The sequence below is a fragment of the Rhinolophus sinicus genome, chromosome 13 (genome assembly GCF_057876585.1).
Source record: "Rhinolophus sinicus isolate RSI-liver-muscle chromosome 13, RSI-T2T, whole genome shotgun sequence".
Classification (NCBI taxonomy): domain Eukaryota; kingdom Metazoa; phylum Chordata; class Mammalia; order Chiroptera; family Rhinolophidae; genus Rhinolophus; species Rhinolophus sinicus.
The window spans coordinates 10,799,729-10,825,291 of record NC_142513.1 but is presented as its reverse complement, the minus strand read 5'-3'; the positions used below and the strand labels follow the sequence as shown (position 1 = coordinate 10,825,291).

General features: G+C 51.7%; 1 protein-coding gene across 6 annotated transcripts in view; it reads right to left on the bottom strand.

Moving 5' to 3' along the window:
- SULF2 (sulfatase 2) overlaps positions 1-25,563 on the bottom strand; it is a 102,442-nt gene that overhangs the window by 4,797 nt on the left and 72,082 nt on the right. For all 6 annotated transcript variants that reach the window (XM_074317821.2, XM_019749674.3, XM_074317820.2 and 3 more), the window contains exons 5-15: positions 22,301-22,470; positions 17,366-17,516; positions 16,021-16,196; positions 13,277-13,405; positions 11,786-11,842; positions 11,192-11,321; positions 9,235-9,433; positions 2,029-2,257; positions 1,828-1,924; positions 1,259-1,353; positions 296-355 (exon numbers count right to left, since the gene is read on the bottom strand). In XM_074317821.2, the coding sequence (XP_074173922.1) occupies positions 296-355; positions 1,259-1,353; positions 1,828-1,924; positions 2,029-2,257; positions 9,235-9,433; positions 11,192-11,321; positions 11,786-11,842; positions 13,277-13,405; positions 16,021-16,196; positions 17,366-17,516; positions 22,301-22,470 (1,493 nt within the window). The remainder of the gene's footprint in view (positions 1-295; positions 356-1,258; positions 1,354-1,827; positions 1,925-2,028; positions 2,258-9,234; positions 9,434-11,191; positions 11,322-11,785; positions 11,843-13,276; positions 13,406-16,020; positions 16,197-17,365; positions 17,517-22,300; positions 22,471-25,563) is intronic.

The following is a 25,563-nucleotide window of genomic DNA, read 5'->3' as shown; positions in this document are numbered from 1 at the left end:
TTGCCCAAGTCCCAATGCCAGTCCAAAGCGGCAAAGAGGTAGAATTTGGGGTCCTCTAGGTCTGCTCACACCTGTTCTTAATGGCTTGTGACCCACCCCACGTGGTGGGGTTGCAGTAACCCCTCAAGCCACATGGGGGCGCCTGGAGACCGCGATCTGGGAGTCAGACATGCAAGGACTTCCTAGGACTTCCCAGGGAAAGGCTGGGACGTTTTCTTACTTGTTTTAGCTGAAGGGAGGACAAGCCCCTCCCGTCGGCCTCTGCATCTCTCCCCTGGGCTTAAGCTGCCCTTACCTGAAAGGATGCAGACTGGAGCCCTTGTGCTTGAGGCGGCCTTTGTGCTGGGTGTGGTAACTGGAACAGACCACCCCAACCCCAGGTTTCAGAAACTGCTTTACGGCAACTCTCCTGGGTGGGTACAAACTGCGGTACCCGGGGACCCCATCCATTTCTGATGCAGTGCGGGGGAGGGGGAGGGTACTATCCCCAGGGTGGCAGCCTGCCTGGCTCTTTCCTCCAAGTGTGAGCTGGAGCCCCTGGATGAAGGCCTTGGGCCAGACTCAGAAGATAGGTATAAGCCAGCCAAGGCTGGAAGCTGGCCTCGTTCCACATGGAGAGCCTCAGCATCTCCAGGTGGTTGTCCCCAGACCCCTGCCCACCTCGTGCTTGGTCAGGGCCAGCCCTGGTGGTACCCATGTATTGCAATCCCTTTCTGGGAAGGTGGCAGGGACTGCAGTTGGGCCGTCAGGTACAGTAGCCACATGGAGCTATGTCAGTTTAAACTACAAATTCAGTTCCTCGGTCACGCTGCCACGTTTCGAGTACTCAGCGGCCACACGTGGCTGGCTGGTAGTCACCATACTGGGCAGCACAGACACAGCCCATCTCCATCACAGTGGTACTGGCCAGGCTTCCCTGGGCTGGAAATGTGGACCTCGGGCCCCACAGGCTGCTCCCGAAAGGGCAGTGGGCAGAGGCCCCTTTCCCTCCTGGGAACCAGCTCCACGTATCAGAGCCTGCCTCTGTCAGCAGTTTGTAAACCTGGGCATCTGGCAGGCTACCTGAGGGCTGGTGACAGGTGCTCAGTGGCTGACAAAGGGATGTGAATGGTTACGGATTGTTCGTTTTTACCCTGAGGGAGCAGACGGGCTATAAAAGGAAGAAAGGAGTTGCCGAGGGAAGGCTGTGTCCCCAGGAGCCAGGACCACGGTGGCCTTGCTGAGCCCCCTTGCTGAGCCCCCTTTGCTACGTCCTCACCTGATTTTGTGACAATCACATTCTTCTGGCCGCTTTTTCTTCAGGTGACCTCGGACTTCCCTCAGGTTCTTAATTTTGTTCTGCAGAGTTTCGATCTGAGAGCAAGAGGGGGTCATGAAATGGGGGGTGCTGGGTGAGAAGGGGTAGTGCCTGTGGCCACTGCCCACATTTGTGGGTGCCAAGGGAGTTCCTTGGTTCCACCTGAAGTAACCAGATTCCAGCGAAGGAACTGAGTCATTCTTCCTGTGTCCTCTCCTGCCTGAGAACCAGCTTCGCCCCCTGAGGACTAAAATGCCACCCGTCCCCCACCTCGGTTATGTTGAAAGGACTAAAAGTAGTGTGAACATCTTGTAAGTCAGGAAGGGGAGTGATGGGACCTCACAGGCCTCTCACCAGCAGCCGGCTGTGGGGACGCTGTCTGACATCCTGTGGAGCCACAGAACCCTGTGTTGAGGGTTCTGTGGGGGCCCCTCTCCCCTGGGTCCGGCCTCGCTTCCCTCCCAGTGTGGCTGGTGGCCCCGTCAAGTGCGTTCTGATGAGAAACAGCTCCCCGCCCAGGCTTCCATTACCTCATGGTCGATGTGCAGCTTGTGGTCTTTCCAGGCCTGCAGGGACTTGTACAGGTCCAGGTCACACTGGACTGTGTCATTCTCTAAGATGTAGCACCTGCGCAAGAGTGGGGATCGGTCACACGTGGCCCTGAGGGGGCGGGGGAGCCCCTGCCGAGGTCCAGCGGGCCCTCTTACCCCAACCTCCGCCTGGACTCTCACCGATGTGTGACTTTAATGGGGTTGGGGGCTGAGTAGTCCGGAAGGCCTCCAGTGCCACTGAAGTCCCCACCGTCCTTGTCGTCTTGGTCCTCGGGGGCCCCTGGCCAATGCCGCTTGGTAAGGTTGCGGAGCTGGGACGCATCATCCAGGCCTACGTGGTGTACCTTGCCGTCCATCTCGATGGCCAGTGAGCGGATGGACCGATTACGGGAATAGCTGGCCTTGTACTCTGTGGGCGTCAGAGGGGTGGCTGGGTCAGGAAGGCCTAGAAGGACCAAGCACGCTCTTGATCCAGGTAGGGCCGCACTCCCGATTGAGAGGCTCAGTGTTGCCTGAGACTCGCGGGCTCATGAAACCCACTCACCTGGGGAGCAGGTCCTGGACCCCAGTGGAAAGGACCTCAAGGTGATTCATCTGGGGAAACTGAAGTCCTAAAGCTAAGGACGAGTTGGTTTGAGATGATGTCAAGAGAGAGCTAAACACACTGGTACATCCGTACAATGGAATATTTGGCCATAAAGGCAGAAAGCCGTAATGCTATGGTGCAGATGCAGGTCAGAAACACTGTGCTATATGCAAGAAGCCAGACACAGAAGATCACATATTGTATGAGTCTGTATTTATATGAAATGTCCAGAATAGGTAAAGACATCAAAACAGAAAGCAAATTAGTGGTTGCCATGGAATGGGGGTGGGGGTGGATAATGGGTTCGTTTTGGGGTGATGGAAATGTTTTAGAACTAGAGGTGGGGGTTGCACTACACTGTGAATGTATTAAATGCTCCTGGGTTGTATACTTAAAAATGGTAAATTTTAGGTTATGTGAACTTCTTCACCTCAGTTTGAAAAAAATAATAAAAGTAAAGTGGATATAAAAACATTAAGGAGATTGAATCAGTGATCAGAAACTTCCAAACAAACAAAAGTCCAGGAATAGACAGCATCACTGGTGAATTCTACCAAACATTCAAAGAATTAAGGACAATCAAACTTGTCTAAAAAAAGAGGAGGAAACACTTCCAAACTCCTTTCACGAGGCCAGCATTACTCTGATGCCAAAACCAGATGAGAACAGCACAAGAAAATTACAGGCAACTTTTCCTGGTAAACACAGGATGCAAAAACCCTCAGCAAAATATTAGCAAACCAGATTCAAGAATACATTAAAAGGATCATACACCATGATCAAGTGGACTTTATTCCTGGGGTGCAAACACCGTAGTAACAAAATGAAGGATAAAGATCATATGATCTCAACAGATGCAGAAAAAGCATTTGACAAAATCCAACATCCATTTATGATAAAAACTATGATACGGGCTAATACCCAAAATGTATAAAGACTCATACAACTCAATACGAAAAACCAAACAATCCAATTAAAAAACGGGCAGAGCACCTGAATAGACATTTTTCCAAAGAAGACATACAGATGGCCAGCAGACATATGAAAAGGTGCTCAGCACTGCTAATCATCAGGGAAATGCAAACCAAAACCACAATGAGATATCTCACTATCTGTTAGAATGGCTATTATCAAAAAGATAAGTGTTGGTGAGGATATGGAGAAATGGGAACCCTGATGCACTGTTGGTGGGACTGTAAATTGGTGCAGCTACTATGGAAAGCAGTATAGAGGTTCCTGAAAAATTTTAAACTAGAACTACCATATGACCCAACAATGCCACTGTATTTATCCAAAGAAAATGAAAACACTTTAACTCAAAGAGAGCATGTGCACCCCTATGTTCATGGCAGCATTGTTAACAATAGCCAAGATAAGGAAACAACTCGTGTCCATTGATGGATGGATGGACAAAGAAGATGTGGTACATATATACATGGACTATCATTCAGCCATAAACAGGAAATCTTGCCTTACGACACGACAGACCTCGAGGGCATAATGCCAAGTGAAATAAGTCAGAGAAAGACAGTTACTGTATGATCTCACTTATATGTGGAATCTAAAAAAAAATCCCACAAAAATGCTCCCAAGCCCACAAGCTCATAGATACAGAAAATAGATTGCTGGTTCTCAGGTGGGGTGGGGAAATGCCGAAAAGAGTGATGGGAGTCCAAAGGTACAGATTTCCAAGTATAAAAGTCCTGGGGATGTAATGCACAGCATGGTGACTATAGTTAATAAATACTGTACTGCATATTTGAAAGTTGCTAAGAGAGTAGATCTTAAAAGTTCTCATCACAAGAAAAAAAATTTTTTGTAACTATGGTGACAGCTGTTAACTGGACTTATTGTGGTGATAATTTCCTAACATATACAAGCATTAAACCTTTATGTTGTACAACTGAAACTAATATACTGTTACATGTCAATTACACTGCAATTTAAAAAAAAAATCCCCGAAACCCAGTAATATGGATTGGGCGCGGGGGTGAAGCCAGGAAGCACATTCTTCTGGATAGAAAAGGGAGAGGCTTGGGAGGTCACTTAGCATCTCCGAGTCTCAGTTTCCCCAGCAGTGAGCTGGATGCTCTCCACCAGGTAGGCCGCGAGATGGGCCCGACAGGTGCTTTTTCTAAGCGCTAAGTCTGCTATTGCAAATAAGGCATGCACACGGAAGTCAGAGCCCAGGTTTCTTGTATCTTCTATACATCAAAAGACAAATTTGATCAAATTGCTAACATTAGGAAAAATGGGGGGGTGGTGGTCACGTAGGAGTGCAGATTTCCAGCTTCAAAAGAGCAAACAGAAAATGTGACTGCCTAACTGGGTCCACAGGCCTGCACGATGGGCTGGCTGCAGGAGCTGATGTGCTGCCCCTATAGGCAGTGTGTTCTCTAGTTTGCCAGTCCCCACCACTTTTTGTTTTAAAACTGTGCACTTCTCTCAGGTCTGGCCCCAGCATGCATCGAGTCTGTAACCCTGCTGTCCTAAATGTCCATGATTTTTAGGGAAGGGCCTGGAGCCAGTCATGACCCAGGTTTCTGTTTGGCTCCGTATGACCACCAGGTGGCGCCCAAGGCTCAAGGACTGGCTGGAGGCTGCTGGTGGTGGCGCCCAGGAAGGGAGGAAGGGACTCCTGTTCCCGGGAGGCCCCCCCCAGGGCTCCAGGATCCGGTCTTGCTGCCCCCTTTCTTGGGGCAGCTGTTGGCATCTTTCAGTTCTCAGACTCCTTGTATCAGAGTCACACGGGCCAAAGGATCCAGGGCCGAGGTCCAGCAGAGGCATCACCTCTTTGGCAAAGCCTTGGGCCTTTTCTGGCTTCAGGCAGCTTTCTCCTCAGCTGCTTCCTCCCTGAGTTCAGTCTTCCTGAAGCCACAGGCCTGGGACCCTGATACACACGGTACTGAGCTGATCCCCCTATGGGAGCAGGTCACACCTGCCCAAGAGGCCATGAAATCGACCCACCAGCTTCTTTCTGCTCCTTTGTCTTGCTTGGGAGCTAGCTGCCTTGTATCGTCCCACCCTCTATCCCCCAGCCACAAACCCAGGGGTCCCCAAACTATCCAGCCCTCTGCCTGATTCTGTAAATAAGCTACGCTCATCCGTTTACAGAGTCCATGCCTGTTTTCTGGCTGCAGTGACAGAACTGAGTAGTTGAGACAGAGACCGTTTAGCCTGTAAAGCCTCAAATATTTACTCTCTGGCCCTTCACAGAAGAAGGTCAGCCAACCCTTGTGTAAACCTTTCCCTGGACAGAAGCCACACCACTCACTCTCCCTGTCACTCTAGTTGTCTTTGTTTCCAGGGTCCCAGAGGTGGCCTCCCACACATACTGGGGAGGGTGCTTCATAACCCAGTAGCCAGGACCTCAGGCTCTGGAAATCTGATTGCTCGGGTACAAATCCTGAGCAAAGGTGCGACCACCACAAGCCGTGGTGGTACCTGCCTTATGATGGTACCTGCCTTACAAAGCTTTTTGTAGGATGACATGAAACAGAACTGGTAAAGTTTTCAGTACCCGGCATGGGCTTTGAGTAGCTACTCTGTGGCTAGGGATTCTGTAGCTGAGACATTTTCGCCCAAGGTCACGACCTGGGCCTACCCACCTCCCAGGCCAGTAAAGCCCTGTGCAGTGTGGCCTGCTCTCTGGGCTGGGACGCACAGGGCCTTCTTCTCCCCCTGACATAGAATACTTGACCTCTGGCTGGCCACAAGGCCTGTTCCTTCTCCATACTTGGCTCTCTTTTAAATGTCAACAGATGACCCAATTTATGCCACTGTTTCGTTTCCTCCACGCATTTTTTTTTCACCAAGGGAGGTTACCTTCCCATTTTGTTAACTAGGTTACACCTTGTCTCATCCATGAGGTCTGATCAGTGTCTTTCTCATTCAACTTTGACACCTGAGCCTCTGGCACATGGATGCTGCTAAACATCCTGTGATGTGCAGGTCAGTCTCGCACAACGAAGGTTTACGTGGCCCCATCATGTCACCGGTGTTGAGATTGAGAAGCCCAGGCCTAGAGCAGCCCAGATCCCGGCACACCACGCTCCACTAGGATGCCGGCCGTGGCAGAGCCAGCCTACCCAGAACAGGAGAGACCCGGGACCGGGAGGAGATGAGGACTCTGGGTATGGGTCCGGGGGGCTGGTGTTTATTCACTGACCTGCACATCACAGGATTTTTAGCAGCATCCATCGCTTCTACTCACTAGAGGCCAGCAGCATTCCCACCCGCACACAATTATGACAGCCATGTCTCCACATGGCCAAATGTCCTCTGAGGGGGCAAAATCACCCCCAGTTGGGAACCCCTGCTCTAGGCTGGCTGCTCAGAAAGGAGGGACAGAAAGCGTCTTGTTGGCAGGCACTTGCGGGAGGAGGGATGTTGGTCCAGGAGACGGGGCTCGAGTCCCCGAATTGGCTGTGTGACCCAGTCTTTCCTATAGGTCCTAAGGAGTAATCGCCTGCCTTGCTCCCAGGTAGCTGTGCGGTGCACACAAGACAGGGGGGCTCTGACGTTACACCATCCTCAGATGAGGGGTTGGGTTGTGCTGAGTCTCAGCTATGTTGGTGCCGTAGAAGAAAGATTCTCTAAGCAGTAATAGGAAAAGGAAAAAAAAGCTTAATTGAGTCGCAAGTTCTACTATTATTTAAAGATTAGCCTCTGTGTCCCATGTTGAAGCAAGATGTTAGCTGGGTAATTCAATCTGGAAACCAATCATTTCATTTGCTAAAAAAGATTAGTGTCGTAGTTACTACTCAGCTTGTGAGGAAATATAATGGGGGCCCATCCGTTGGGAGGTGCTGTTTGAGGCAGGAGAGACCCATCTGCTCCGTAAAGAAGGCGTTCTCTGCTGGGACACCACGGAACACAGGAGCCCTGGGGAGACCTTGGAGCCTGTGGCTGGACACCCAGTCCCTAATCAGGCTCGAGGGAATGTCACTCAGCCTTAAGGAGGAAGGGCCTTCTGACACATGCTACATGGGTGAACCCTGAGGACACTGTGGTAAGTGAAATAAGCCAGTCACAAAAGGACAGATACTATGATTCCACTTATATGAGGCAGCTGAATAGCTACATACACAGACGGAAAGCAGAATGCTAGCTGCCAGGAGCTGGGGGAGGTTACTGGGTGCAGAGATTCAGTTTTGCAAGATGAAAAGGGTTCTAGAGATGGTTGGCGGTGATGGCAGCATAACGACGCAGGTGTACTTAAAGCCACTGAACTCTACACTTAAAAATGGTTAAGAGGGTATGTGCTGTATATTTTACCACAATTAAAAGAAAACAACTAAACTCTCTCCTTAGGCTTTGGCTGTCCTTGGGTTGGGGGCACCAGAACAATGGGCAGCGTGGGAAATGGCGCAGCTCTGGAGGGGACACTTCTGGCCAGCTGCCCAGGTCTCACCGACACCAAGTCCTAGCACCCTGCAGCCTAGTGGGACAGGCACAGCCGCATCTGAACGTCAGGCAGGGATCATTCTTCCTCTGGGAAACTCAGAACGGGGCCAGGACCAGCCTAATGTGACAGCTGAGTCTTGCAGCCTCTTCTAGGGGACCTGCTCTCCACACTCTGCTTGTTGGCTTTCCAACTGTCTGTCCATCGGCCCTGCTGGGGGTGAGGTGTGAAGGCACAGGCAGCTTCTGCAGCTGGGGTGGGGGCTTTTCCCCCCTCCCAGCTACAGTCTGTTCTCGTTATTTGCACTAATTATGTTCCACAGTCACCGTGAGAACTGAAGAGTGAATAGTGAACCACTGCTCGTAGGGGAAACATACAGGGTTGGGTTCCTGTGAGCCTCTGGTCACATAACTTGATGCAAGTGTCTGTTTAAAGACACCTTGTTGAATGTATATTGCAGATTCATTAACATTGAACTAACTCACACCTGCACGAGCTCGTCGGACCCACGTATCTCCGTAAGGTACATCACAGCCCTACACGCAGGACACTACACAGAACAGCACTGCGCGTGGGGAGTGTGTGAAACAGTGAAGGCACCAGGAAAAGTACAAAAAATATGAAAAACGTGACACTACACGGATGTGAAAAAGACACCTGCGTAGAGGATGAAGCTCAAACAAGAAGGCAGAGTGTCGCCTTGTTCAACCTCAGCTGGGAACGGGCACATTGGGCGACTCGAAAGTTTTTGCCACTCTGCACGTGCCTGCAAATGACCGTGCAAGCACCTCAAGTGGTGATTTGGGGGTGGGGGGGGCGCGCTACAAATTGTCGGGAGTCAGCGAATTTGCAGATATGGTCTCCATGAATCACGAGGATCGAAGGTATCAGCCTGCCCTGATGGCCCTCCCTCTCTATAAGTCACTTCCAGAGCCTGACTCCTTCCTGTGACGCTACTGCTTAGTCCAGGTCACACAGCTCCTTGCTAGGGCCCCGGCCCGTCTCCTACCCGTTAGCCCGCGTCTGCTCCTCCCCCTTCCAGCCCACAGAAATGGCAGCTGGAGGGGCCTTTGAAAACACAAATCTGACCTTGGCTCCTCTGCTCAAACCCTCTGGTGGCTCCTTGTCTCAGAGTAAGGGTCCTACATGCCATGTGATGGTCCCTGGTCGGTCTCTGCCCCTCCCTCCCTGCCTTATGCTCCATAGCACTCAGCACACTATTGAAGCATCGTCCATCTTCACTCCCGTCCTTCCTCATCCGACTGGGTGGGTCATCAGGGGTTTCGCTGTGTCCCCAGCTCCCTGGCTCGTGTGTCTGGAATTGTTTGAACGAACGGGGCCACCCAGGAGCAACCCCTGCCCTCCTGTCTCAAACCTCCCGGGCAGACACACTCACTCTTCTTGAAGAACTTTTTCCGGCGTCCAGGCAGGCTGAGCTGGTAGTCCTGCGACGGCGGGTCACAGGTGCAGGCCTCGCCGCCCTGCCCGTAGTACTTGGGCACCAGGTTAGACAGGGCTCTGCCCACAGGCCTCACCGGGCCCTTGCACTTGTGCAGCTTCAGCGTCCCTGTGGCGTCCTCCACACATTGCCACTTCTGCAAGACACAGCGAGGGCCTCAGGCTCCCAGGCTCGGCCACCTGCCTGCCCGTCCACTTCCCCCACTGTTTCCATCCCCCCAAGAAGGCCCTCTCACTGCCCCAACGGGAACACGGGCTCACAGAAGCTCCGTTCCTGGAACCATGTGCTCAGTGACAGCCAGACACATGTCTACTGTGGGAGAAGCACAGATCTGGTACCAAGGGGGACACTGTATGACTGGCTGAGTGTGAGCCCCCGTCACGAGGAAGCACTGGGGCTGGAGAGAACGGCTCATACCTCATACATAGGGAAGGACATTCCTAGAAGGCACAGCATGAGCGACCACCTGGCAACAGCGCGTAGTGGGTGCTCTGCCAGCAGGGCCATGACTGCATCTCCCCGTGGGGGGGACACCTGGGACGGGGACCCTGGAGACCCTAAGCTGTAGGTCCAGGGGCCATGGATCAATGTCTTCCCTGCTGGTCTGGACCCCAAACCCATTTCCAGCGCTCCTTTCCTTGTGCTGAAAACCTGTCTTGAATATGCAAATACCTGCCCTCCCCTGCCCTGGGTGGAGGGATTCCCCGACAATACCAGGGGGACAAAGGCCCCCCCTCCCCCGCTATCGGCTATTCCTTGTAGTTCAGAACTGAAATGGGAACCACTTCTGGGCTCTTGGTATAAACTCGAGGCCAAGCTCTCCCCAAAATGTCAGCTCTAGGGAGGCAGCGTTTTCTGTCGAGGGCATTCAAGGCCGTTGTCCCAGTGTCTGGAACAGTGTCAGGCAACAGAGTTGTGCAGTGAATGGCACTACGATAGAGCCGCGTAGCCCAAAGCTCAGCCCAGTGGCACAGCCTGGTGGCTTCCCTGACAAGATGTCCTCTGCAGCATGGGGAGAGGTCTGGGCATTACAAACAAACGCTGGGTAGGGGCACAGCCTCGAGAGGGACTGCTACTAATTCTCTTGTCTAGTGATCAGATGGAGCCACCTGGATGTAACGGAGGAGAAACCCACCCAACTCTTGCTGTGGCAAGGGTTATTAATTAAAAATGGACTACGAAGGCCCTGGTTTTGCTGCTGCGCATCTGTGAAATGGGCACGCATCTCCAGGCCTACACCATTGCGGATGAGCTCAAAGTCCCAGCCCTCAGGCCGAGGCAGGGGTGCACGCTTGGGCCAGGCCAGGCTACCCCCAACTGGCCCCTCTTGCTCATTGGCCCGCCCCTTCCCTCCCTGCTCTCCTTTCCTCCTGCTTCCCGTACGTCAGACTCTCCCAAACATCAGTCAGTTTCTGCTATCTGTAAATACTATTTGGATTATAATTTCCTTACTATTGCTCTTGAAATCAATTCACTTTTTTAAAACCTAAATCTATTTCTTTAAAAAGGCAATTTCCTATTACTCCTATAAATGTAACATCAGCCACGAAGGGGAACCAACAGAAGTGAATACAATGGAAACAGTTATTTAACTTTCTAAACACTGTGAGGAGTCCTGCTGTGTCTTCCTTAAAGGGGTCGGGAACTGAAGACACGCCCACCCATAGGCCTTTCCTGTGACACAATCGGGATGGAAGGGGGAGCTGAGAAAGGAATCGCTTTCTGAGTGTCACCTGTACGACCTAGCATCATCCTGAGTGTCACAGGTCAGCAAAATACCACCCCTGGGAGGCGCTGGCCTGGCTTGCTCGGCTGGCCAAAGGGCCGCGGGGCAGGCCTAGGCTGCAGACGGGAGCGGCAGCGCTGGGAACAGGGCGCCGGCACGCTTTCTTACCTGTCCCAGCTGCTCACACGCGGTCTGGTATTCCGCACGCTGGCACAGGTCTTTCACGCGCTGGTACTTGGGCAGGAAGTTCTCCTCCTGGCCATCCACCTTGTCATTGTCCCTCTTGTGGAGCAGTTTGCTGTGGGGCAGAGAGTGGGACACAGGGCTGGTCTCTCAGCTCTGGAGCAGCACGTGGCCTGCCTACCCGGCGGGCGGCCCCCACTCATCCCTGGTGTGGCGTCGCCACGGAGGACGCAGATCCCACCTGGCCACGTCTTCTGATTGTCAAGAGACTTAAGAAATGGGATGTTATAAGAAACCTCTTAAACTGCATGAGTTGGCAATAAATTAAAAAACATTTAAAACACTGGAGAGGCAGCAGGAAACAGGTGGCCTCCAGAGGCCAATTGTGTGTCAAGCACAGGAACAGCAAACGGGCTTCCCTGTGTGAGGGGCCCCGACACAGGGCCAGTCACCGTCGGAAGGTAAGACAAGCACAATAGTCTCCCTCCTGCCCCGGACAGTGAGATCTCTTACAGGGTAAGCTGCGAGGGGCTGCTCGGCTCAAATGCCCTGGGCGGCGCCTGGGGACCTGGCACTCACCCTCTCTCCACCAGGAAGGAGTCCCGCCAGACCCTCATCTTCTTTTTCAAGTGAAACCTGGAAAGAAAGCACATCTCCATCTTTTCATCAAAGTGGAGGCCTCACATGTCACTTTCCTCGTCCCAGAAGCTGGGATGGTGCCCAGAGCGAGTCTTGGTTCACCATCAGCACAGACCCCGGGGTTCCAGGGGAAGGTAGGGAGCAGGGTTAGCTGGGCACAGGAAAGGCTTCCATGCCCACCCTCTCCACCCCCAGCAGAGCTGTCCCTTCCCACAGACTTCGGTCTGGAGGCACATGGGGCAGAGATGACCTAGGTCAAAGCCGCATGCGGTCCCGTGTGCACATATCTCAGTGCCTCGCAGGAAGTCCAACAACCACCCGCCGTGTGGGAAGAGAGTGCTTCCTCTTAGGCCCGCACTGGACGGAGCGGCTGTCCTGACTTCAGGTGAATTACACTGTGTCTTAGTGGGGATTTTCTCCTTCGACCCTTTATAGTTGGATTTGTGTAATTTAAGTGTTCATTTCATGTAGTGTCACTTTGTCATTTCCATTTCTCAGACAGGGACTCAGGCTGAGAGAAGCAGCTTCCATCCTGCATCTCACTCCCAGGTATCCTGGCTCCCAACCAGGGACCCTGCCCCTTACACCGGCCATTTTATACCCTTATAACTTATAAAGTCTCATAGTCGGAGGAGGAAGCTCACCAGAGGTGGTCCCCCTACTGGGCAGCCAGATGTGGATGGGCGCCCACCAGGTCTGGACCTTCTGAACTGCAGGAGGCGTGAGTTACAACAGTCAGTGCCGTGGGCCCACGAACCCAGTGGGCAGTTACACTGTTGGCCACCAGATGTCGCTACTGTCATACCAGTGGCCACGTCCCCCTGCTTTTCTGTCTCCACCAGGCTCAGCTGACCTTCCCACCTTCCTGTTTTACTTACCATCCCTGTGCCCTTTTCTGCCTCCAGGACACCTAGGAATATGTTCTCATCACGCCATCTGGCATTAAAGGCCCAGAGCATGGTGATTAGGAGAAGCAGCGTCTAGTCTAGAGTCTGAATGTTGGAGTTGGCGCCATACTTGCTGAGAGACCTCTGACAAGTCATTCGACCTCTCTGGGACTCAATTTCCAAATTGGGAGAAGGGGACCGTAATAATGCCTCACCGGGTTACTGTGAAGATCAAAATGATGAAAATCGCCTGCAACGTCGTCAGAACAAGGCCAGGCACACAGGCCTTCATTAATTAGTATTAACTCCTGTTGTTGTTATTCCAAGTTTTACACACATTTATCTCTGAGAGGGTCCACAACTGGTCAACTTGGCCATATTCCAGATGGGAAGATGTAATCTTAGAGAAACATCCCTCTCGCCCACGGCAGGGAAGTGGTCGGGATGGGGGACCCTGGGCCCACATGGTTTGGCCACGAGTTCACGCAGGTAGGGGGCCCTGGTGCCCCTTCCCCCCAGTGCCTGCTCAGCTTCCCCTCCTCACCGATTTACTGGCCGCTCTGTGTCCAGCAGCTTGAGGATGGATTTCCCATCCATATCCGAGGGGATGTCGAGACCTGCGATGTCCAGGACGGTGGGGGCCAGGTCAATGTTGAGGACGATGTGGGGGTTCCTGGGGGAGGCAGAGGGATCAGACGTGGCCACCTGAGTGGTGGTGCCCACGTGGTGCCACTCGGGAGAGGGCGGCTGGTGGGATGGAGGTCGCCAGGGATGGAGGCCCTGAAGGTGAGGAAGCTGCAATCGTGTCACTTCCTGCACCTCAGCCCTCAATGCTCCCCTCTGTGGCCCAATTCAGCTGGACCCCTCCCCTCCCCCACCTCTTACCTCTGTGCCCCAGACACACGACAGGGGCTGGGGTTCACAGGCCCCACTTGGCCTCTACGTGGTTGTTTCTTCTGCCAGGAATGCCCTCCCTGCTCCTCACTATTTGAACAAATGACACCCCCCTTTAAGAGCCACCCCAATCCCTGGAGCTTCCCCTGGATCCTCCTCTGAACCTCTGAGGCAAACACTGGCCCCCCTTTCTGTCCTGACAGGCCAGGCACAGTCTGGCTTCAGGGCCTTTGCTCTTGCTGTCCCTTCTGCTGGAATGTTCTTCCTCCAGATATGAGCATAGCATTCTCCCTCACCTTCTTTAGTTCTTTGCTCAGGGAGCCCATGACAGACTGTGTGTGGCTTGTGATCCCCACCCTCTGGCGTCCACACCTTTGTGCGATCCCTTCCCCTCGAGGGCAGGCCAAGCCAAAAGAATACGGCAAAGGTAGCAGGATGTCACTCCGCGGTCATATTACATGATATACAACTCTGTCTTGCTGGCTGTGTCTCCCTCATCTGTCATTCTCACCTGGTTGGCTTTGAAGAAGCAAGCTGCCAAAAATCCACCCCCAGCAAGGACGCTTGGTGAATAGTCTAGGAGGAACGCTGTGTGAGTTCAAGTTCTCTGCTTACACTTGCACAACCCCGTGCGTGGGGATACAGGGCACATAAGCCAGGGCCGCCCAGTGAGAGTCAACCTCCGGCTTCTGTTCAAACCACTGTTTGGTTTCCTAAGCCGGTGGCTGAAAGTCATGGTGACTCTGCCACCATGAGAGAAAAGACTGCCTGAGAATGAAGCCAATTCAGAGGAAGCAAAGCTAAGAGATGGAAAAATGAGAGCTTCCCAATGTCATCAGGTGAGTGCTGGATCCAGCCACACCTGAAGCCGTAACTAGCCTTGGCCTTTCCAGTTCCTTTCGTTACGACATTCCTTTTATCTTACTTATCTTACCCAGTTTGAGGGTCATTTCTGCTTGTAGCCAAAGGAGTCCTGGCTGACTGATGTCCTGTGTCTTCAGCCCCAAATCTGACATTAGCACTCTCTTTCTCTTGTCCATGCGGGGTGTGGTCTGGGGTTCTATGAACCAGATCACAGACTCTGAGGCTGACCAAACCCACAATGTCAGTACTTATAGAGCCCTTAGTGGGTCAAATGCTTTCTATGCACAGCGGTGGCTCAAGGTTTCTGAGAGGCAGATAGAGTGGCAGACAGGAGTGGAGACTCCCGGCCTCAAATCCCAGCTCCTTCCCTTATGTGTCATGTGATCTCAGGCAACCTAACCTCTCTGAGCCTCAGTTTCCTTAGGTTATTAAATAAGGATAATACTAGCATCTCCCTTACAGGCTTATTATGATGCTTAAATGAATTACACGGATGCAAAGTGCTTAGACCTGGGCCTGAAGAACGAATGCTGTAATAAACACAGCCATTATTATTATTATTATTATTATTATTATTATTATTATTACTATTGCTGCTGTGATTACAGGTAGGGACCCAGAGAGCCAAAGACAGGGAGTGATTTGATGTGGTTGGCAGAGAAAGAGGCATGAGGCTGGGCTTGAACTCACACAGCCTGCCTCCTGGATTTGTCACCAAGGGTCCAAGGGGGCGGGAAGGTCTCAGTTCCCACGCAGCACGTAAAGGAGGGATTGTGCAGCAAGCCGTACCAGCGCTTGTGTGTCCTGGCTGGGCTCTGGGCTCATACGGAAGTCAGGCCAAATAATCACCTTAATAGGGATTTATCTGCATTTCCAAAACCCCTTCCGGTCGGTCTCCACAATGTCCGTGCTGATCCCAGGAAGCCACTCCTATGATTACCGGCCTTTCTATCTCTCCCTGCACCAGACATGGCATTTTTGCTGCCAGAATGTGTCATCTCAAAGGTTAACCCACAGACAATGCTGGCGGAGCAGCCATGAGGTGCTCGAGGAAGGACGGGAGGGGAGCCTGTTTCCCTTTGTGCTGCAGCCAGAGCTGGCTCAGCTGATCTCACGATAACCACCTTATCCCTCAGCCAGACAGTGGGGTTCCTCTGTGACAACCACCAGACCCCAGGGGTGCCCAAGCCAGACAGAAATCAAGGCGGCATTCCCACCCGGTGGTGATGACACACACGCAGCCTGCTTCCTGGCACACGGCCCACCACAATCTGTTTTCACAGGTGCTAATGGCTCCCAGCCTCTCCTTCCCCAACAGAGGGTATAAAATGCGTCAGAACCTACCCCGGGTGACACAATCACTGTTTCACTTGGCACCGAGGTTCACCTGCCTGGATCGTGGGCTGCCCAGCGGAGTGGCTTGGGGCTGCACAGCTGAGCTGCCTGCTTCTTGCCTATACAGGTGCCAGTGGAGCCTGGAGGCCTCGCTGGGACTCCGGGGTACTTGGAGGGGGTGTGTGACACACTTACAGCGAGCCAGCCTCCACGTTGGGGCCCCTCACGTAGAATGGGACCCGGATGTCAAACTCATACGGCATGGACTTGCCCTTCACCAGGCCGAACTGGCCGATGTGGTAGCCGTGGTCAGCGGTGTACACGATGTAGGTGTTGTCCAGCTCGCCTGTCTCCACCAGCATGTTGTAAATCTGAGGCACAGGCGGGCAGGTGAGGGTACTGGAGGGGCTGCGTGCGCCCCGCCCCACTCTCCTCAAGGCTGACAGGTGCTTAGGTCTCAGGCCCTCTCCCTCTCCTGCTTTAGGGCCTCGGCTCAACCTGTCACCTTTCAGCGGGCCCGGGGCTGTCCCATGGGTAACTGCCACTTCCCCACCTCCTGTCACTTCCTTTCCCCTTACTTTTCCTCACAGCACTTCTCACCTTCTATCTTTCTACTTATCTGTGGGTTGTCTCCCTGCATTAGAACAGGGACTTTTGTCACTTAGTACCCTGCTGTATTCCATGGGCACCGGTACTCAACAAATGCTTGTGAAGGAATGAACGAGTGGGTGAGTGAGTGAACGAATGAAGGTGGCCTGTGGCAGGAGTGTGTGAGCTACCTCAGTGCTGTCCAGCAACGTTACTATCTGGCCTGCCCACTATGGCGGCCACCAGCCACATGTGGCTATTGGGCCCTTGAAATGTGGCTAGTATGACTGAGGAACTGAATTTTAAATTGCATGGTATTTTAATTAATTTAAATAGCCATGGATAAATAAAATATAGGATATATATCCACACAATGGAATATTATTCCACAATAAAAAGGAATGAAGTGCTGATACATGCTACCATATGGATATAAACCTTGAAAACATCATGCTAAGTGAGGGAAGCCAGACACAGAAGACCACATTGTGTATGACGCACTTATATGAAATGTCCACAAGAGACAGATTCAGAGACACAAAATAGATTGATGGTTGCCTAAGAATGAAGGGGGAGGGGGCTATTGGGGGTGATGGCTACAGGCTGCGGGGTTGATTTTTGGGGTCATAAATGTTCTAAAATCGATTGTGGTGATGATCGTACAGCTGCAAATATATTAAAGCCACTGCCTTGTATCCTTTAATTGGGTGAATTACGTCTCAATAAAGTTGTCAAGAAATGTATACGGCCACACCTAGCTACCGGATTGAACAGAGTGGAGCTGGAATGTAAGTTCCACCAAGGCAGGGGTTTTTGTACGCACTGCTCAAAGCCGTTCTCCCCAGGCCTGGGACAGTGCCTTTTATTCTGCCTCTGTTTCCATTCCTCTCCAGCTGATGACACTCGGGAAAGGGTGGAGGGTCGGGAGGTGTGAGGCAAGGGGCGGGCCTACCGTCTCCATGGAGTCGTCTACGGACATGAGGGTCTGCAGGCGCTTCCGCTGCAGCATGTTGGTGAATTCCATGTGGATGGGCTTCATCGGCCCGGTGTAGCGCATGATCCAGTGCTTGTCGGGGTTGGGCGCGTAGTTGTAGCTCGGCGTGCTGGCAGGAAGCACACACAGGTCAGACCCAAGGGCTGGGCCGGCCCCCAGCCCGCCCATGATGCGGGAGAGCGCCCACCCTGCACCCGGTCGGCAGCCCAGCGTGAAACGCCCCCATTTGGGGGGTAAGTGGACGCTGGCATGTCAGGGTCTCTGCTGAACGTTAGGTCAGCATGTCTCTATATGTGGGGTGTGCACGTGGGAAGACCGGAGGAGGTTCAGGGTTCAATGACCGAACCTGAGCAAGTCCCTTCCATGTTAGCTCCGTCAGCACACTCATTACCCCACGGCCAAAGCCTCAGTCTGTGCCAGTCTGTCCTTAATACCTGCCTGGAATGTGCTCATCTCCCTTTTAAAGGAGAGAGGCTCACGTTCTGATTCTCCAGCAGGCACCTACCCAATTCTAATTTGATAACATTGCACTTAGTTTTCAGTTACCGTGGGTACATGGCAAGTGACAGTCATGCTTAAGGCACCACTATAGAATTTCCTTTTGCAATAGATTTTGGTGAAGAAAAGGGAAATTGACTAAAAAATTAGTTAAATAACAGTCATGCATGTATGGCCAACGTTGTAAGGATGGCCTGAATGTATACATTGGGGACATGCCACATTCTATGACTTAGTTGTCACAATTACTCTTCCCGTTTGGTTTACGCTCCCTTTTACAAAAGAGGAAATGGAAGGTCAGAGAAGTTCGGGGTTCTGCCCGCGGTTCCCCTGAGTGGGTGGTACAGCCATTGGACTCAGCTGTGATGACCTCTATCCAGCTCTTATCACGTGCTGGGCACAGCGTTCGAAGGGTCTGCCTGACATCATCTCATTTAATATTCGTCATCGTCTTAGGAGCTGGTGCTAATTTTATTCTCCTTGTGTGAGAAATGAGGCCCAGCAAGGGGACTAACTTGTGAGAAGCAGAACTGGAGTTAGAACTCCAGGAGCGGGTACCATCGATCGGCAACTAACACGTGATCATAAACGCCTCCCCGACACATGGGGCTGACTGGGGACCCTCAAGTCCTTACGTGTTCGAGCAAAACTTTAGCCAACACATTCCTGCTAGAGGAGTCAGCAGCAGAAACACCTGGGTTAATTCAGTCCCCGAGCCTTGGAGGCTTCCAGAGGATTCCAGTAACGCATTACTTGGTCCCACACCAAGAGCAGACCTGAGCTATTGAAAACCCCACCCACATATGGGGTACTCTGGTCAGGGGGCACTGTTAATAGGAAGTGTCCCTTCCTATTATTCCTAGTTTGATATTTGAGGACCAGGTTCCCCCCGATCTTACCCACTGCCCAGGCAAAGCTGCACATGAAGGTTGAGTTTCCACTGCTTGAAGACAACAGGATTTCCAAAATGGATATTAAGGAGGCAAGGGGCTGAGGGGGAGTGGGCGGGGCCAAAACCGGTCTCATCAGAGGCCAAACTCCCTTCCCTCTCACTGGCCACATCAAGGACCTTTACAGGCTCCCAAATATCAGACTGTTCTTGGGGTAGAAGTAACGACACTGCAGCTTTCGGCAGCCTGACAGTTGTGGAGCCGGTTGCTATGCAGAGCGGCTGAGGCATGGCCTCCAGATTCCTTCTGGACGTTGCTTTCAGTCTCTGGCTAGTCTCCTGTCGCTAAATCCAACCCAGCCCACGGCCTCCTTTGATTATGAGAACTGCAGCGTGCTCCGTGGGCCAGCTTGGGGCCTGACCTGCGTGTAGAACATTCCCAGGAACAAGGCCCCCTGCCCCTCCCCACTGAGGAACTGGAAAGGGCTGGGCTGCACAGAGCGGCTCTCAGAGTTGTTGGTCAGTGTGGGAAAATTGTTCCCGCAAGCCCAAGGGGCCACATTCCAGGAGGCAATTTTGAGCAGTCATCCCTGAATCTAGTAGATTCTCTTAGGCTGGTGTCTGCCCTGAGAGCAGCGAGGGGGAGTCTGTCAGGAGACTGCAGAATTGGGGGCTAGCCTGGGCCCAGTGCCAGCTTGTTGGTCACCTGTAGGAGGCCTGGCTCTCTCAGAGAGGGTGTCGCATTTTCACAGGAACCAAGTCACCCGCTGACGAGTTGCAACCCTCACCTCCTCAAGAATCCAAGGAATGTCTGGTGTGTTCACAGTAGGACCTGAAGGAGAACCTCCCCTCCCTTCTACTGGGGGGGGCGGGGGGAGGATGACCCTCACCCAAGGCTGCCAACACCGGCCTGACTCAGATGGGTTATAAAAGCAGAGGCCCATGAACCCACAATCAGATGCCACACTTCAAATACAGCTCTGGGGGTTGGTGTCTGTGTGCCTGCTTATATCTCTGTGTGTGTTTGCATGTCTGTGTATACATGTCTGTATGTTTGTGTATCTGTCTTTGCATGTTTTTGTGTATGTGTATCTGTCTGTACGTCTATGTGTATGTATCTGTCTGTCTGCATGTGTATTTGTGTATATGTGTCTGTGTCTTTATGTATCTGTATGTGTTTGTGTGTACAGGTTTGTGCATGCACTTGTGTAACTGTGTATCTTTGTGTGTATTTGAGTCCGATCTGCATCTATCTGTGTGTGTATCTGTGTATATTTGTTTGTGTGTACATGGTTGTAGGTGCATTTGAGCATGTGTGTGTATCTCTGTATCTCTGTGGTGTTTGTGTCTATATCTGTGTGTGTCTGTGTCTGGTTGTATCTTTGTGTGTTTGTATCTGCATCTGTGTATATGTGTTTGTGTGTATATATGTTTGCATATTTGTGTGTGTGCATGTGTGCATGGAGTGGGGAAAGGGGACAACATGGCATCAGGCAGCGTTTCTCAGAACCCACAGGCCTGGCCAGGAAAGGGGCACAGGCTTGATGGGGTGGGAGTCTCTGACAGCAGCCTCCTGGTAGAAAGAACTGGAACTCCAACCCAACATGCAGGGCTCTGTCCCCTCCTCATTCCCCCCCCCCTCCACCTTGACTGTCATAACTAAACATCCCAGCTGCAGAAGTTTCTGGTTTTGGGTTTTGTTTTGGAAATGATTATACCCCAGAGATAGGAGAGCCTTCCAAACACACCCCTAATAAGGCAAGGGGGTTCTCTGGGTTAGTAATAGCAGGCGCTGCTCATGTTCAATTTCTGTAATTTTCATTTCAAAGGGAAAATAAATGAGCAGGCAATGTCAAACAATCTCATCATGAAACACCAGGGCTGCTGGCGGGGTAGGGGGAGCTGCCAGCACCTCTTTTAAAGGAGAAGCTGTAGAAGCAAAGTGTACCTCTCCCCAGCCACCCACGGCTTCTCCCTTAGGTGGGACTGAGCTGGCCACATGCCCCTCCCGCAATGGAGAGTCCTTAGTGGGGGTGGAAGCAGGAGGCTGGGGGAGGCTGGCATCCCGGTGTGAGGAGTGGGCGGGGGAGGCAGGCAAGTCAGATGTGCAGAGAGGTAGTGCTGCCCTCTGGGGGAAGAGGGCAGCACTGCAGCCCCTGGAATGCAGTTCATTACTTTCTGTCAAATCCTCCTCCCCAAAGACCAGAGGATCAGAAGGTTAACACACCTCCTGTCCTCTCTGAGCCACTTTGGGCGCTGTCAGAAAGTAATTACAGCGAGCAGCCTGAGGAGGGTTCTGCATTCTGATTGCAGTGGAAATTAAACACCAGGAATATTCAGTCAGGTTCCAAATTGCCCTGTCCTTGTTGCCCCAATGTCACAGCAAAGGCTGCTGAATTTCACTGCTAAGTGGGAGGTGGTCTGAGGCAGAGAAAAACAGAACTTTCCAGAAAGCTTTGCGAGCCAGCTGGAGGGAGGAGCTCTGGAGAGCTGGGAGGAGAGATGGGAGGCGGGAATGGGGGCTGGATTTGAGTCCTGGCTCTGCCATTTACCAGCTGGGAGACTTAGGGAAAGTTACCTCACCTCTCTGTGCCTCTGTTCCCTTGTCTATAAAATGCAAACACCAAGTGTGATAGGCAGCTTCCAAGACAGCCCTCCAGGGCCCCTGATTTCCTGGTACTCACACACTTGTGCAGCCCCTCCCATGTTCTCTGTGACCAAGAGAACATGGCAGAGTGATGGTGGGTCACTTTGAGGTTATAAAAGATGACAGGTTCCATCGCGGCCTCCCCTGCCACCTCCCCACCTCTCTCTACCTCAGGTCATTTCCTCTGGAGGAAGCCAGCTACCAAGCAGCCCTATGGAGAGACTGGTCGTTGGAGGCACAGCTATGTGGGTGAGCCCCAGGCAAGCCCCAGGTGGCTGCAGCCCTGGCTGACACCTTGATTATAACCTCAGGAGACCCTGAGCCAGAACCTCACAAAAAGGCCACTGCCAGATAACATACTCACAGACACTGTGAGACACATGGTCGTTTTAAGCTGCTAAACATCAGGGTAATTTGTTAACTAATACATCAAGGGTCATTGTGACTATTCAGGGATTTGCATAGAGCCTGTCACACAGTCAATGTTTAACAACAGAGGGCGACTATACTACTCATCTGACAAATCTATGGATCCGGTCTCAAAAGAACGTTTCAAAATGTATAAAATAAAATACATAGGATTACAAAGAAAACCTATTATATTGAAATGCAGGTCTATCCACAGACCTCCTAGTCGGAGGAGATGGGTCCTAAGTTAAAAACTCTCGTCTCCCACTTTGGTCTGTTGTCCAGCCTGGCTGGACTGGTAGCCTGGTTTCCCCATAGATGAGCTGTGTGTTCCCGGGTCCTTTAACCCGGGAGTTGTAGAGACAACGCACGGCTCTGTCACTGTTGTTACAGTTCTGTCCCTCCCACCTTCACCCAACCACTGGCTCTGCAGGCAGGTGCGGAAGCTTACATGTGCTGCGAGGCGTTGGGGAAGAGGCGTGAGTACTGGGGGGCCGAGTCCTCGGGGCCGTGCGGGGCCGCGTGGCTGATGACCATCAGGACGGGCCTGTGCGGGTACATCTTCTTGGATGTGCGGAAGAAGCTCACACTGTCGTTGGTGATGAGGTCTGTCAGGTAATCCTGGGGGCGGGAGACACAGGAGAACGCGTGAGGACATGACCGTTGGTGCTGGGCACCTGCTGTATGCCAGCCACCGTGCCGGGCAGCGGGAATACAATGGCGCCCAAAACAGACAATCCCTGCCCTCGTGGAAGCCACAGTCCAGGGGGCAGACAAGTAACAAGTCAGCAAGTCAAATATAAGAGTGTCAGATGGTACTGTGCACAACGGAGGCAAAAAAGCAGAGAAGGGGTTAGGGAGGATGGGCCAGAAATTGCCATTTGTCACTCATTCGTGATAGGTATTAAAATAATAACAGCTTACACTACTGAGTGCTGTACGGTGTGCCAGGAACCGTTCTGTGTTTCCTTGTAATTAGCTCATTTAATGCTTACATACCCATAGAAAGTGTGTGTGATGATAAGCCCTGTTGTCCAGAAGAGGAATTTAAAGCACAGGGAAGTTACGTGACTCACTCGACTTGGTAAATGGTTCAGCGAGGCCTCCTGAGTTTTGGTTCCCAAGCCTAAAGTCTTTTCAAGGCTCTAGGGCAGGGGTGTCCAAACTTTTTTCGACGTTTTTCACCAAGGGCCATATGAGGTAAAATACACAAACAGCTGGCCCACTCACTCGAGGTGAAGCACGTATTGCCTCACCTGGTTTATTTAAGTAAACTAAATATATTTTTGGAATTTGCTGCGGGCCAATTAACAATGGATTGCGGGCCGCAATTGGCCCACGGGCCGCAGTTTGGACACCCCTGGTCTAGGGGATACACTGAGCAGGGTGGGCACACCCTGCATTCCTGGAGAGCCTGTGCTGGGGGCAGGAGAAGAGAAACATGTAAACAAAGAACCAAGACAGTGACAAGGTGTGATGGATGAAGGAAACAAGACATGACAAAGAGTAAGGGGAAGCTGGGCTGGGGGTGGTGTACTTTAGCTGATGCAGTCAGGGAGGGCTTCTTTGAAGAGGTGACATTTGAGCTGAGATCTGAGTGATGAGAAAGAGGTGGTCATGGGAAGAGCTGTATCACTGGGGTTCATCTCAGCTGCTGGAATCATCTCAGCTTTACTGATGCCTGGGCCCACCCCCAGAACTTCTGGTTTAATTGGTCTATGGTTCAGCCCAGACATCGGACTTTTGAAAATCTCCCCAGGGGATTCTAATGTGCAGCCAGGACTGATCTAGGGAAGAGTTCCAGGCAGAGGGAACAGCAAATGCAAACAGGCTCTGCAGCAGGAATGAGCTTGCCATGTGTTTGAGGAACAGAAAGAGGGTGAACTGGCAGCAGGTGCAAAGCAGGGGTAATGTAAGGAGCGGCATGAAGGTGAGTCGTGAGACCTGCTTAGGTAATGGGCAGGAGGAGAGAGGAGCTGGAGGAAAAGTCCTGGGCAGAGACGGAGGGCTCAGCTAAGAAGTGAGACGTGCCTAAGCCCTTGCTGACCTTGACAAATCTTTAGCTGCTGATCTCTGTCAAAGGTGGTGGGTTCTTTTTTTGTTTGTTTGTTTTTTAAACTTTTATTTTTACTTTACCTTTCCAGGACCCATCAGCTCCATGTCAAGTCATTGTTTCAATCTAGTTGTGGAGGGCGCAGCTCACAGTGGCCCATGTGGGGATCGAACTGGCAACCTTGTTGTTAACACGCTGCGTACGGCGGGGTTTAAATCCCTCGTGAAGATTCTCATGATCCGTAGGCAACGTGTTAAGAGCACCGCGCTCTGACCAACTGAGCTAACCGGCCGTCCCCGAAAGGTAACGGGTTTTTGAGACATACTCACTGTTTCCTAGGAAGCAGCTATGTTAGAAATGACCCCTTTCAAAAAGGGGTACTGTTTTAGAGACGAAAAGGTAAAGAAATGGCTACAGCTTCTACCCCGAGTGAAACTGCATGACACACACACACACACACACCCCACGGGTGTACGCGTGCATCTATGGACACATGCCTTCAGGGACACTCCTCCACCACACCTATATGCACACGGCTGGTCCTGCAGTGCGGCTGATAAAGCAGTGACCAGCGGTAGGAAGACGACTAATGCCCTGACAGCTCTCACACCGGGCAGCGCTGTGTACACATTAACAGCAGACCTGTGGTCACTGAGATGGAAAGCTGTCCAGGATACACTGCTGAGGGAAAGATCAAGCGACACATCAAACCCAAGAAGACTCTACGTTTTTGTGGGGCAGGGAGGGAGGCAGAGTGGAGAGAAGCCAAGCATCTACCTCCATATGCTTTTGCACAGCAAGGAAGCATCTAGAAGGACAGATAAAGTGCTCACAGAGGACGAACATAAAGGGAGAGAAGACGAGAAAGTCACTTGTTACTTTGTGTGCTTTTCCTTCAATACTTTTTTTTTTTTTTTTTTTTTTTTTTATTAAATTTATTGAGGTGACAGTTGTTAGTAAAATTACATAGATTTCAGGTGTACAATTCTGTATTACATCATCTATAAATCCCGTTGTGTGTTCATCACCCAGAGTCAGTTCTCCTTCCATCACCATATATTCGATCCCCCTTACCCACATCTCCCCCCCCCCACCCCCCACCCCCCACCCCCCTTACCCTCTGGCAACCACCAAACCATTGTCTGTGTCTATGAGTTTCTGTTTCTCATTTGTTTGTCTTGTTCTTTTGTTGTTTTGGTTTATATACCACATATCAGTGAAATCACATGGTTCTCTGCTTTTTCTGTCTGACTTATTTCGCTCAGCATTACACTCTCAAGATCCATCCATGTTGTCACAAATGTTCCTATATCATCTTTTCTTACTGCCGAATAGTATTCCATTGTGTATATATACCACAACTTCTTCATCCATTCATCTATCGAAGGACATTTTGGTTGTTTCCATGTCTTGGCCACTGTAAACAAAGCTGCAATGAACATTGGAGCACACGTGTCTTTATCTCTAAATGTTTTCAGATTTTTTGGGTAGATACCCAGGAGAGGGATTGCTGGGTCATATGGCAATTCTATTCGTAATTTTTTGAGGAACCTCCACACCGCCTTCCATAACGGCTGCACCAGTCTGCATTCCCACCAACAGTGTATGAGGGTTCCTTTTTCTCCACAGCCTCTCCAACATTTGTTACTATTTGTCTTGTT